The sequence below is a fragment of the Lates calcarifer genome, linkage group LG20 (genome assembly GCF_001640805.2).
Source record: "Lates calcarifer isolate ASB-BC8 linkage group LG20, TLL_Latcal_v3, whole genome shotgun sequence".
Classification (NCBI taxonomy): Eukaryota; Metazoa; Chordata; class Actinopteri; family Centropomidae; genus Lates; species Lates calcarifer.
In genome coordinates this window covers 22,561,135-22,575,741 of record NC_066852.1, presented here as the reverse complement: position 1 = coordinate 22,575,741, position 14,607 = coordinate 22,561,135, and the positions used below count along the sequence as shown (strand labels likewise).

General features: G+C 37.5%; 1 protein-coding gene across 11 annotated transcripts in view; it reads left to right on the top strand.

Moving 5' to 3' along the window:
* Nucleotides 1-14,607, top strand: part of ncam1a (neural cell adhesion molecule 1a) — a 236,810-nt gene that overhangs the window by 181,784 nt on the left and 40,419 nt on the right. For all 11 annotated transcript variants that reach the window (XM_051078864.1, XM_018689280.2, XM_051078863.1 and 8 more), the window contains 5 exons: nucleotides 320-470; nucleotides 4,544-4,728; nucleotides 5,315-5,411; nucleotides 7,785-7,952; nucleotides 12,319-12,444. In XM_051078864.1, coding sequence (XP_050934821.1) covers nucleotides 320-470; nucleotides 4,544-4,728; nucleotides 5,315-5,411; nucleotides 7,785-7,952; nucleotides 12,319-12,444 — 727 coding nt within the window. The remainder of the gene's footprint in view (nucleotides 1-319; nucleotides 471-4,543; nucleotides 4,729-5,314; nucleotides 5,412-7,784; nucleotides 7,953-12,318; nucleotides 12,445-14,607) is intronic.

Here is a 14,607-nt window from a genome sequence, read left to right as displayed (position 1 = left end):
GAGAGACTTAACATGCTATGTAGGATTTTCAGATTGACATGCATTTTTATGATTTAAAGATTGTTGTGTGTACCTTGGCCACACTGTGTAAAATAAAAAAAGGCTGACTGCTAAATGTTTGGGGTGTTAATAACATAATCCCATCATTTCGCTTTTCTTGTAGTACTTTTCTACACCAACAAATTCACTGTACACACTGTACAAACTTTGATGATCTAGCTGAGGGAATCTCAGATAAAGTAGTAAGACATGCATTTGTTTCTACAAAAATGTTCAGCTTTAAAGGTGAGAATAATTTCCTTCTGCTTCCTCTTTATAGAGCCTCGATAGAAACATTGTGGTACGCAGCCACGCACGGGTGTCCTCTCTCACCTTGAAAAACGTCCAGTTCACATATGCCGGCCAGTATCTCTGCACCGCCAACAACTCCATTGGTCAGGACAATCAGCAGATGTACCTGGAAGTCCGCTGTAAGTCACTCACTTCTTTCTACACATGCTCTAATGGTTTTTAGTGTTGTCAACACACATCACGTTTACTTTTACTCTGTTGTAATTCACTCATGAATGAAATAATGAAATGAAATAAAGAGCTATTAAAAGCATTTGCTTAATATATTCTCATTTTTACATTTCATCCAAATCTCAGGAGCAATTCAGTGTATTTTCCAAAATGCTGAACTATTCATTGAAGAAAAAAATGTTAAAGGAAGAATTTAAGTTCTTAAGTCAGAGCATTAAGTCTACATCAAAGAATTCTTCTCAAGGAAACTTTCTAACAGGAATACATCTTTCTTTTGTTATCTGTAACACCTGCTCCTGTCTCCATATTTGCTCAGGACCATCCTCAAATCAACGATGTCCTGTTATTAAGAGTCAGCAAAAAATGCTAGAAATGTTAGTGACTGGTAGTCGATTGGAAAATCACATTCATCAGACATGGTGTATCATCAGGCTGTGATAGCCAGTGCACTCCAGGAGTAATTTTGTTAGCACCTTGTTGGTCCCCAGACATTTTCTTAACTTGTCTGCTTCTGCTCAGGTAGTGATTTTCTCTGTTTTCTAAAATGACTTTTGACAGCACCCTGACAACTTGTCTTGGCTTTGTCTACAAGCTGTTGATTTAACCTATAGGAAGGTACATAGAGAAATCAATAGCCCTGGTAATATAACCGTAAGAGAGCACGTCTTTCCAGTGAAGAAAAACTTTAAACTTATACCCATCATCTAAACCACAGCTGTCTTGTGGCTACCTTGTATGTGTATATCTTTTATATCTTTTACCCAGTGCATATTCAGATAGAAAGGAGGAGAACGGTGCTGCTGTAACAGAAATGTAGTTGTTTGCCTTTTTGGGGTAAATTTAAACTCCAGTCTCCGTCATCTCTGATCAAGCAACAGCTTCAACATGTTATGCTGAATTGACTTTGCACTCAATCCTTTTTAAAAATTAAAGAAAAATGACAGTGGATGCAGAGAATGATACATTCAAATGAGAATCTTGTGAACAGGAGAGGGGTCACAGGGAAAGCTTGAGAGGATGATCAAAATGTTCTAAAGATGCAGTGTTCTAGCAGTCACCTCAATTTCTGGGGCTAAATATTAGGTGAAAGAGCAGAGCTAGCTGGGTCACTGGTACCACTGTGATTTGTTACCATAGAAACAATAGTCTCACTTCTGACATAGCCTTGGGGGTACAATGACGGTTTAGGCATGACATTACAGAGGGACCAGAGTCATGTGGTAAGAGAGAGGGGTTGTCATGCAACAAACCCTGGCTGGATTTGAACAGCGGGCATTTTGGTCACATGGTATGTCTTAACAGGACAGGACCGTCAAAATGCCAAGAATGTTTTTTGAAGGTTACAAAAAATGTAAATTATACTTTCCACATCTGCTTGACCTGCAAGAGGGTAATTTTGATTGCTGAATTATTTTCCACTATTCTGCCAAGAAACTATTCTTGTTTTATAATTGTTTCGCCAAATTTCAAATAACTGTGATTATGAGGTTAAATTGCTTGGAGGTGTTCATATTGATGTAATATATGTAAGATGTAACAGTTTAAGACTGGTGAACTTTTATTCATTTATTTGTTTATTTTACTTTAGGGCCATATATAGATCAGCAGTTCCTTCATTTGTTATGGACAAAAAAATACATAATCAAATTAAAGCTGAAACTCAGCACTTTTACTTCATAGTTACTATTTTACTCTGATATGCGTACAGAGACTAAATAAAACTGCCCTTATGCTCTGACTGAATAATGTAAGCTCTCCTCAAGAGATTCTAACACATTGTACAATCAAAAAGAGCTACAGTTTCAGAAATACCAAGTAAATGTTGCCTGTGTTTTTGCACCATTTCCCACTTTACCTTACATAACTCAAAACATGTGCTTTGAAAGATTAGATATGCACAGTGGAAGCCAAATCATACTTGATCTTATTTTAAAATCTATCGAATGTTACCTTAGTAAAAAAGAAAGAGAAAAATAAAGCCAATGAACGCCTAATTGGATTAATATACCCTGCTCTCAATGCACCAGCAATTTGCTCAGATATAATCACAACGCAGTGTTGATAGAGTTGTTTGAGGGCTTGCAGTTAGCTAGAGTAATCAGAGAGTAATCAGGTAGCTGATTCACTGTTGCCAAGCAATTATCGATAAGAGAAGGTGCTTTGTCTTGAGCAGAGCTCTCGCTCTCTGTCCTCTCTATCACCACTCGCCCACTCACAAAATGAAGACGTTATCTAAGCATGGAACTTCCTATCTTCTGCACAGTGTGATCCTATTAGCTGGTTTGAATGTGTCTAGGTTTTCTACTGAAAGACTGATAGGAAAGTGTTAACATCTTTCCAGTTTGACCTTTGTTTTTTCAGCAGTCAAGGTTTAGCATGTCTCATGAAAACGTTGAGCATGTCCTCATTACTTTCATTATCTATCTATCTATCTATCTATCTATCTATCTATCTATCTATCTATCTATCGATACCATCTATCGATACCATCGATAGATAGATAGATACATATCGAGTCCAGTAGGTATTGTGGAGAAAATAAAATAAAAGAATGTGTGATTGCAAATTAATAATCTGTGGGAATGATTCATTATCCAAAGTAGATTTTTTAAAATGTTTATTTTATATACATATTTTTAAATCAAATCTTAAATGTACTGTCACAAGTATTCTTATTGAGAGTACCGTAAATCTAACTAATCCTGTGTATACTGTATACTGTGTCTCATATTTAATGCTATTGTGGTATTATATGTGATCTACTTGATCACCACTGACAGATACAGTACATCCCTGTTATTTGCAGATGTGTCAGTAATCTCACCCAGACCAGGCTAGGAGGCTAAAGCAATCAAACAGGCAGGTCACAAGCTCTGTAGTGAGTCAATGAGGCCCGAAAGCAACATTGATAAAAAGAGTGAGAGTCTCAGGGCTTCAGGAGAAGGAGCATCTATTGACTCAGCCTTGTCCATCAATCCCTGCAACAGTGCACTGCAGAGTTTTCAAGGATCCAGGGTCAGAAGTAAAGCCCTGACAGTATCAGGGGCCACAGCATTTCACAGCACTCAGGAAGCAAAGCATACTTCACTGCATTCAGAGGCCCTGTCCGGCAGTGTGCACAGGATATAATGAAAGGAAACAACACAGGAAAACAGCCATCTCCTGTTATAGCCTCTTACTTCTCAATGATGATGCCAAAAATAAAGAAAGAGTTTTGACTATGTGATGTCAATTGAATTCAGTGAGCATGTCGTTTCTTGCCAAATGGGGTACACTGTAGCATGAATGTTACTGGTATGTCTGCAGGTTTAGGACAGGAGCAGCAAGAGGAACAATATTCTAATCTCCATCAAACCAAAAATGAACCAGTTGAATTTCCTACGGCAGCTGGAACTGACAACATGCAGCACTGTTATTTATGTTGACTCAGTGCTCTTGCTTACTCATACTTGTGAGCCTATTAGACTAGAGTATGTAATAATGACACTGAGCCCTGTGAAACATTGAAGTTTTTGTAATTGCTGAGCTGGGGCTTCTTGCAATAAAACATTGCACTTACTTTTTGTCACAAGTGAAATGGGGAAAAAGTGGCAATTTAATGTTCCATAAAGCCAGCACAGGTTGTCTTTAAAACTTAAATGGATATCATAAAATACCTCACCACGGATGTATAGAAAGTGAGACAAATAAAGCCATTAGACCACACTTAACATTTGTTTACCATTCTGTAAGATTGCAGGTTCTGTCAGCATTGCCATGAGTGCTCCAGCTGCTTTTAGGAGTGTGTTTTAAATGTCTTTTTTTATTTCTAAAAGAAAGATTTCTAAATGAAGTATTTCACCGGTAGCCATATAAGAGCTGCAGAAAATGCTGAGAAGAGGGGCTTCAGGCAAGGAATTAAATATTTCTATCCCATAATTCCTTGCTTCTGCACTAGAAGACTCAATGTGTAAACTGTGAACTGTTCCAAACATGCCTGGTGTGATGTTTACCATTTTCAATTCCCTGTGTGCTGCTGCAGATGCTCCAAAGATCCTGGGTCCAGTGACTGCATACACCTGGGAGGGAAACCCAGCCAACATCAGCTGTGAGGTGGAGGCTCACCCAGGAGCTTCAGTTGTTTGGTTCAGAGACGGCCTCCAGCTGCCCTCAGCCAACGTTACCAACACGAAGATCTATAACACACCAACCATCAGCTACCTGGAGGTCTGCTGCACCTGCCATCTTTATACTGATATATAAAGACACAAGATTTAATAAAACACAAAGAGACTGTGTTTTTGAAAATTACAATTCTCACCAACAGATAAAAATCAACCATTAGAAGCAATTATGCATAATTTCGGTTCCACTTTAGTGTTATTTGACCTTGTGATTTATAAACAAAGCTTTATAGAGACCATTTGTGTCTTTTGTCATTTCTAATTGAGTAATTTTAAATGTAAAATAAAACAATGTACTGCAGTGGTAAGTCAAAAAGGAATTTCTATTTATTATTCATGAATGAAACAGGTTAATACACTTTTTGTTGAGAATAGTAAGTGTCATTAGTGATGGCATGAATAGCTGACAAGCATCTGAATGGAGGATTATAATAGTAGACAGAGTGCTAGATACTATGTTAATGAACCAGTAGGTAATGATGCTCCTACAATAATTTCCAAATGAATCACGTGTGATTAGCCACCAAACCAACTAAATAATAATTACATCCCAATGACATATGCCATTCTTGTTCATCTATCACAATACCTGATGTTTCTCAGAGTTTCTGCCTTTTTCTACCCCTCAGATTACCCCTGAATCTCAGAATGACTTTGGGAGCTACAACTGCACAGCAACCAATGTGATGGGCACTGAATCCAAGGAGTTCCTTCTGATCCAAGCAGGTTTGTTCGAAAAGCCTGTAACAGTATTTTTCAAACTCAAGAAAGGTTAAAAAAATAATTTCTTGAACAATTGTTTATGACTTGATAACTTTACACAGTGTGTGATAAGTTAACAGTATGTGAGTGAATACCACTGGAACCTCCACCTTCCCAGTCATTACCTAACCAAAGTCATACTTCCTGATCCAACCACTCACAACAAAATGATTGCTCAAAGGTCAGGATTAATTAAAGTATTTAACAGCACAGCAACAAAACAGGAGCAAGGCCCATTAGAAGTTATTAGAAGTTATGGATAAAATCTAGAGGCAATTATATGTAGGTATATATATATATATATATATATATATATATATATATATATATATATATATATATATATATATATATATATATATATATATATATATATATATATATATCAGTCAGTCAGTCAAAGTTTGAACACACACTCTCATTTACCATCAATGTGCAAACTCAGAAAGCCCTAGCCAAACCCAGATTCGAACCCCCTGATTAATATACTCATCTAAATTAAGATTGTGGTCAAAATTCTAGCAGTGGTAAGTGGCAGAGTCAGCCATATCTATTTAAAATCTGTGTTTTTGCTGCAGTAATTATAGCAATGACAATAATTAGGATCTCTTGTTTGTATTTACAGTAATTGCAGGAAGGTCTAAAACATCCACTCATGAATATCCTCAAATCAATTCAGGAAGATGTTAATTTCCTTCAGATGATTAACAGGGAAAGATACATCTGTGTTTTGCCTGTATAAAAATGCAAAATGTTATGTTTATGTACAAGTTGTCCCAAAGGCAGCATAAATAGAAAATAAAGTCAGACCATGCAGACAACTGTGAGGCGCTCCACAGCACTGACTAGACCGGTTAAGGAGCAAAAATTCAAATCACACTGGAACTGTTCTTTAAGTCCTAAAAATTGGTTTGTGCTTCATTTGGTATGCAAATTGTTTTGGACCCATTAGAGAAGGTAGGTCGCTCAGGACCCTGACTAAATACAGTGTGGTTGAATTAATTGTACTGACAACCTCTGCTGCCACTGTGTAATGTACTGTAGATCTGTTGCTGCATAACTCAGTATGTCCAAAGTGTCTCCTTCCAAACAGAGATAAAACAAACCCTTCAAATATGTCTTCACACCTTATTTTCCACATCGATATGTCAGTGAAAAAATCTGACATGTAGCATGAGGCAAACAGCTCCACTGAACAAAGTCATTTCAATTTCAAGGGTAATTAGACAGTCTTTGTTTTACATAATAATGGTACACAATCCAGAAATGATTAGGTGGGTTTATCATCAGTGGAGGATCATTTTCAGTGGTGTTTCTATTTGTATGATGGTAGTGAGTGGCTCTAGGAAGTTTGCAGATTAAGTTGATGATCATAACACACACCTGACACCCTGATTACCAAGCTTAGGCCCTACCCCACAAAGATCAAAAACAGGTCCTTTAGTCAGACGACTGCTAAATCGTGTTCTGTGCTGCAAAACTCCATCTTATCTTTAAAGTACATCACAGACAGAAGCTGTCACTGCAAACCGCAGGCTTTGGGGCAGTATAGAGGCATGCCAGCAGCTCAGATGTGAAAGCGGCTGATTTGGACCAGTACATATCAGTGGGTGTTGCAGTGGCTGCCTCCTAATACTTTTAAATGCAATTTGCTTCCAGCCAAAGCACATAGACAGTTTGGAACAGTATACACATTGTGGACAGTCCTGCAAACCTACAGTATAGAGACACTTAAATCATTGTCATAATGTTTTATTTTGAGGGATTAAGACTTCATTTCAAAGGCTCTCACAAAATAACTAGACATTTATATGAAGATTTACATTTCAGTACTGCAATGATACAAAGCAATAAATAAAAAATTCAGTAGGTTGTATTTAGTGTGTCATGTTCAGCTATGTAGGCACAAGATATAAGTAAAAAAAAAAACAGCATCTTGTGGTTTAGAGCTAGTGGCACCAGCATGAGCACTACCCTTAGAAAGAGTATTTCCATAGTTGCAGAGAGTTTTACAAAGAGACAAAGGAGAGATAATATACACACAAACATGCCAGGAAATATTAGCAGAAAAGTATGCTGCTGCCACTTCTAAGTGAACCAGTAATCTGTTTAAATAGTTAACAAGAGTTTATAAGCTCCCTGTAAAACAAAAGTATTTATTTTACATTAATCAAATAGAATCTTGGAAATGGACATTCAGTGCTAAGTTGTTTCCAACAAACATCACAGAACAATCAACATTGTATACTGCATATCGTGGGAGATAAAGGCAGTTTGTGCAATTTTTTGCTTTGATTTTTAAGAAAGAAATAATATTTTGTCTGTTCTGTGTTGTAGAGGTGCCATCATCACCAGAAATTCAACAAGTGGAACCTTTTTCGAGCACAGCAGTGGTAGAGTTTGAGGAGCCCGACTCCATGGGTGGAGTGCCCATTATCAAGTACAGAGTTGAATGGCGTTTGCCTGGCCAGGCTTGGAACGGCAGGGTGTATGATGCTGAGGAAGGTGAGTCATACATCTCTCTTGACAGAAGTTCATTGGATAGCTGTTTTGAAAAAGTCTAGGTTTACAATCATTATTTCACAAGAAATGTCATCATCAGCTTTTTAGGAACATATTGTGATGTTGGTCACTCATCAAAAACACCTGCTGTGGTGTAGATTAATGCTTAGTGTGATTCAGTGTTGAACTAATCTTCAACTCCCTGAGTCATCATCACTTAAACCTAGATTTCCCCAGAATGCCTTGAAATCTACTTTTAATCAAGCAAAGTGGATTCAAGAGATGTTATTTAATCCTTCCTTCATGGTCAGTGTTTTTTGTGGTCTCTTAAGATGCATCACCAGTATCAGCTTCCTCTTAGTATCTTTTAAGCCAACTACAGGCAAAAAAAAAGAAAATCCCAAACAAAAAAACAGCAGTTGATGATACAGTTTAGCTGTATCATTAGTAACATGTCAACTTGCAACATTAGCCACACTTGCTGTTTCAATTTATTATTATTATTTTCAATTATTATTGTTGTTATTGTTTTTATTATTATTACTATTTGTATTATTTTAGCTTAGTTTTTTCTTTATAGTGCAACTCCTACATGAAGGAAATATGGGCCAGAACTGCAGAAAACATTCCTGTTGGCAACAACAGTTAATCCAAACATGACAGTGGCTGATGTCAAGAGGAGAGGTGGAACACAGTGTAGCCTAAATGACAGTCAGCTCAGATGCTGACAGGCCCCAGATAATATCCCTGTCCCACTGAGGGTTTGTGGCTCTTACAAATCTGGATGGTTTTCGTCCTGTCTGCCACATGGGACGTATCAGTCAGTGGTTGACAGGCTCCGCTGTCAGCTCAAGGCCCAAGAGCCGCCTGTCATGCAAGCGTATACACAAAACAAAACACATGCACCCACGCACCAACAGGAGATGTTACCAAAAATACTGCATTCAACCACATCACCTAATCCACATCTGATAAACTAAAGCCTCTTCAAAAACACACATACACTGAAAGGACCTTGTCTGTCACTGTGTACAGTGCATACATTTCTTGTAGTATATCAGGAATATGAATCAGGAATATGACAAGCCATGCTGAGCTACAATGCCAGGGCAGAAGGAAATACATACTGTTGCTGATAAAAAGAAAAATTATTAAATGGCTGAACTGTGTCAATAGAAAGTGTAGCGTTTCAAGTATATCTCACAGTATTATGAATCAGGGCTGGTTTAAAAGCAGTACTGCCAGATATAGGTACCACACCCATCACTACGGGTACATAGTGTATATAGATTTTTACTCTGCTGTGTGCACATACATAAAGTTACAGGTGAAAACACACCTAAAATGCCATATACTGTAACATCTGTTTTGTAATTTATTCATTAGGTATCTGACCAGGTCTGTTCCATAAACAGACCTGGTCAGACCACCAATACTCAAAACACTGCAGCTAGATTTAATGACAGCAGGTTCATTTACATATGGCAGAAGTATTCACAGGACATAATGAATAAATTGCTAAATTGCTATTTGGTAATTTGTACTTGTGTGACAGGTTTAAAAGAAAAGACTGCCCTTATGGTATGTTTTTTTTTTTTTATTCAGTCAACAAATTCAGAAGATCAAAACCAACAATGCTTCAGTCTGTCTCTCAATACTTTCTGACTTCCTTATTCTGTGCGTTACATTTTCAGTAAAAAAAAAAAAAAAAGTAATAGACAGTGGAGGCTGCAGACAATACTTGTCAGTAGGTCTGAGCTTTATTGACCATAAAAACACAGAGTATTGGCAGCCTTACCCTTTGATTGTTGTTCAGCATGAGTGTTGAAATCCACACGGACCAACAAAAGTTAAAAAATCATCCAGTGTTTGGGAGAAAAGTTTGATAATTCACTGTTTCATTTTTTAAATACATTTTTTCAATGCCTTAAGCACCAAATCCTATCCACTCACTTATTAATTTCTCAGTCAGTGCACATTCCTTGATGCAAGAGTAAGCATGCACTGCAGCAACACATTGATTTACACATACCAAAGTCAGGAGAATTCAGTCAAACGATTGTAGCAATAATACACAAAAATTTATAAAATAGGCTTAAATAAGCTTTGCTCTTGTTATATAAAGTTAATATCCCAGATTTTGGGATGGAAATCGGGGATATTAACTTTGATATCAAGATCAATGTTAATAGTCTATAATAATATCCCCACTGTAAATTTTATCAGTCTGATATCTGAGATCGTGATTTCTCAATTAAAGAGATCCAAGGCTTTCCATTACGAAGAAACACACACAACTGGGTCAAAATGTATACATGTGGTTAAAGTGAATGAATGATAACAGTGAATAAAAAAAAATGAAATAAAAATAAAACAGAAATGTAAAGATGATCAAACTAGCATGGTTAACTGAGAGTCCAGTCTACATACTTCTTTTCAGGTTACTTTCTTGAGAGTGTTAAATTAGAGAGTTAAATGTTTAATGCAGAAACAAAGTTTTTTGCATAGAATGAAGATTTGGAAGGAGTTCATTCCTGGGGTTGATTATAGTTTGACCTTTGACCCTGGTTTGGGAGGAAAAGTTCTATTTCTTCTTCTTATCACAGGATGTTGGGGAGGCTGAAGAGAGGATGGGGGTTCAGGTCGTAATTTCTCAGTGACTGTACTCTTACCTCAGTGCAGGTTCTTTGTAAATGTTCATATACCTCTGCCCCCACTATGAACTCTGTGATAGCCTGATCATAGGTGCCAGGCTGACGTCAGGCTAATGCCAGATGTTGCTTCAATTGTTGTGATTTGTGGAGATAACCTTTTAGAAAAGCTCAGGAAACCAGCATGTGGTAATAAGTGGTAAATTAATCCGGGCCGGCTGGAAATCTCATCTTGACATGAATGGTTTCAGCACTGACATGAGTTGTACTGATGCTGGTGGTGCTAAAAGCCCAGTTGTGAATAAATTTGGCCTCATACTTCTTTAGCTGTATTCATACAGTTTCCCCAAGCAGTCACTTATGCATGGTTCATTCTGAAAGTCCTTCTCATTGAGACATTAATGTGAAATGCATTTCGAATTTTCTCTGCATCACAGTAATCAAAAAATGTTTCTCAGCTCTTTTGCACCAGGGCCTGAATTTGTTCTCATCCATGAAATTACCATTCTTTGTATTACACAGTGAGATATCAGCCAAGTGCTTCCTTTTAATACAAAAGTCAGGAAACACATTTGTGTATACAGTATGTGTGTTTGTATCCATATGGAGATAGCTCCGTTTGTCTAACTAAATGTAGTACATTTTAATCAAGAAAAAAAAAACACTATAAGTTCACACTTACAGAAGCCATCAAAAGCCATACTTACCGGATGACTACTATGTAAATTGCTTCATTTCAATTATTATTATTATATTATTATAAAAAATAAATATAAAGATAACAGTAGCAGGGTTTCCTAATAGCACACTGCATTCTTTGTGTACTACCTTTTACATTACATTTGTGATGTTGGTCTGTTTTGCCCCTGTGCTCACTCAATAATCTGTGCTGTTTATATGCAGCTTTGCTACCACTGGTTACTGAATCTCCATGAATAATCCCATCAGGAAAATATTCCAGCCCACCTGTGGTAACCCACCCAATGATAAAACATGCAGTACATATATTATATATTATTACAAACCATTTTCACTGTTTCAACCATTTTTATTGGCATCTTAGTAATACATTGTTAAAATGCAGATTTTTTTTGACAAACCAGATTAAATTTAAATAGTTCTCTTTTAGATGTTTATCCATAACAAAACAACATTAAAAATGAAATATGTGATGCACTCCATACTGTACAAGTGATGGTAATGACTGTAATTAGATAGAAGAAAGCCAGGAGGGAGCAAAAGAAAGGAATAAAGGCAAAAAGCAAACCAGAACAAACAAACCCAGACAATGACAAGGTAATTGCAAGTAACCACGTATACGTGAGACATGAGTTACAGTATTTTCTCATTCTGATTACTAGTGGAAAATAGGCTCTGTATATACACATGTATTTGTGTCTTTATACTTGGATCTCCATTAAGTTCTATAAAAATGGCTCCTAGTACTCTGAGACTCCACATAAAATAATAATGAAAATAAAGAGCACACAGAATCAATGGACAAGCCAAACACAAACAAAAGAAAAAAGTGAACTGGTTTCACTAATAAAGCAGAAAAACTATATGAAATATATAAGAAAAGAAAGCAAATCTTTGTCCTTCCAAGAAAAAAGCAGATGAAAGAAGCCTAGACTAGTCTAGGTTTCCTAGTCTTGGTTCACCCTTTCCTCGGTTCCTTGTGTACCTGCATAAAATAACACTATCCTCACTTCTGTTAGACACGACCAGGATCACCATTGTTGACCTGAAACCAGAGACCACCTATGAGGTCAGGATGTCCGCCATCAACGGCAAAGGCGAAGGCGAGCGCAGCCCGGCCAGCACTTTCAAGACGGAGCCAGTCCGTAAGTACTGCCCCCACTGCTCATGTCCCTGCTCTCAGTAAGCGCTCTTCTGACCCCGACGCTTTGAGCCTAATGCTCACTCCACTGCCTGCTCTCATCTAGCTGAGCCAAGATGCTTTCACCCCTACACTTCTCTATTCTCACGCCAAGCCCCAGTGCAGTCCTCCTCCATCCAGTCTAGAGGGAGCGATAATTCACAATGCCACTGGTTAATAGTATTAACTTTGCAAAGTATAACCTCTGTATCTTTCATCAATGAACAGTATTGTGTGCTTCTCTCCTCATGAATCTTTGCAGTGTGTAAAGCAGACCTTGCCTCCTTCCATTTTGCAGAGCCCTGCCTTCTTAGCCCACAACTCAGGTGATTTAGAGACAGCGGTCTGGAAATTATTTGTGCATTCTTAAGGCTGATTTATACTTCAGTGTGAAGTGTCAGCTCTGTATTTATAGTTCAGTGACTGCGTGCATTGTTAATATAACAGCCAGAGGTCAAGCCCTGCTGAAGATTGTTTATATTTCATGAAGGAAATGGCAGCAGACGATGAAAGGTTGGATATTTTGGAGGTGGAGGATTTTTTTCCCATTTAACTGTGTTTGAAAGAATGAATAGAAAGTCACCTTAACAGAGCAAGAGATATACAAGGAGAACACCTGCTTGTCAGGCAGATGAGGGAAGTTTTGGCCATATTGCATTTGTTCATCAACCACGACACTTGCACCAGATTGTTGGATTTTCTGGAGTGACTTGCTGTCACCCACTGTGTTCTCACCATTTACGTTCGTTTTGTGAATAATGCGGCATCAAATCACAGCTGTGTTAGTCATATGGCAGCATCTGCAATCTTACAGCAAAGAGCAGGTGCACGACACCTGTCATCACCAATAAGAATGCGTCAGTTTGACATAAAATGTGTCGACTTTGTGTTTATTTATGTGCAACAATGTGTCAAATGATACATTTTCACTGAAGTATAAATTAGGCCCAACAGAGTTCCAAAGACTGTGCTTATATTCGAGCTGAGAGTGCCTGTAACATGCAAAACAAAAAAGTGTTTAATTCCAAATAATTGCATAGACTACAGTAACTTTTCACATTTTAACATGGGAAAAGAGTCTTGCTTCCCAAAAAGAATTAGTGTGACCTGGAGCATCTAATTTGAAAATGCTGGCAAAAATTTAACAGAGTGAACTAAAAGGATGGTTTAGCAGTTCTTGTTCCTCTTGTTCCTCATATGCACATTTCTTCTTGTTCCTCATATGCACACTTCCCCCCATGGGGTTAAAGAAAGTTTGCCTTATCTTGTATGTTTGATGGCAGAAATATGGTATTGGCTTTGAACAGTTGTGAAAAATTATGAAGTAGTGACACTAATTACATCCAATGTGGGCTGAAATACATGCTCAGTAATGACATAAGATATCATTGAACAGTATGGCAGTGTACTCAAACGCTGGTAATGGTGAGAAACCTGGATTAAAGGATAATGCTGCTTCATAAAACCTGCTTCTTATTTTTGTAGTTTCGGCTGTAGTTCTCATGGGTTATGATACAACTGTACTTACCTAGGTAATTTCTGAGATCTGAGACATGGCAACATTGCTCTGAAATCAAGAAACATGAGCAGTCAGATGATTAAACTGGTTAAAAATGAGCCAGTAGTTCAGCCAGATTATCTAAATCATCAATCTTTATCTGTTTTTTAGCAGTCTTTTGGTGAGTTCTGTGTTATAATTACTAACAGCCAAAACAAAGAAAATAAGACTCATGTTGTAATAAAACAGGAATATCCTCTAAGTCCTCTGGCCACTGTGGAGCTAGTTTACCAAGGCAACAACTAGAAGACAACAGACCCACTGTATTTCTCACTATGTAAAATCAAGGTCATGAATGATTCATTCATTTTTATTTGTTTTAGTTTGTAGTGGCCTTCATGTCATGCTTCCATCTGTGCTTCATCACCCCACTGCTTCTGTAGACAAAACCCTCCTCATAACTCTGCTTATTTTTCCTGAATCCCTGAAGCTGAGGATAGAGGCACTGTCCTACTTCAGGATGTTTCAGCAAAGACAACAGTGTCTGATGTATTTATACAGTTTAGTCTAAGTAGTACTTGCTTTTTTTAAATACACAAATTTGAAGTTGAGCTCAAACTTTACTTAAAG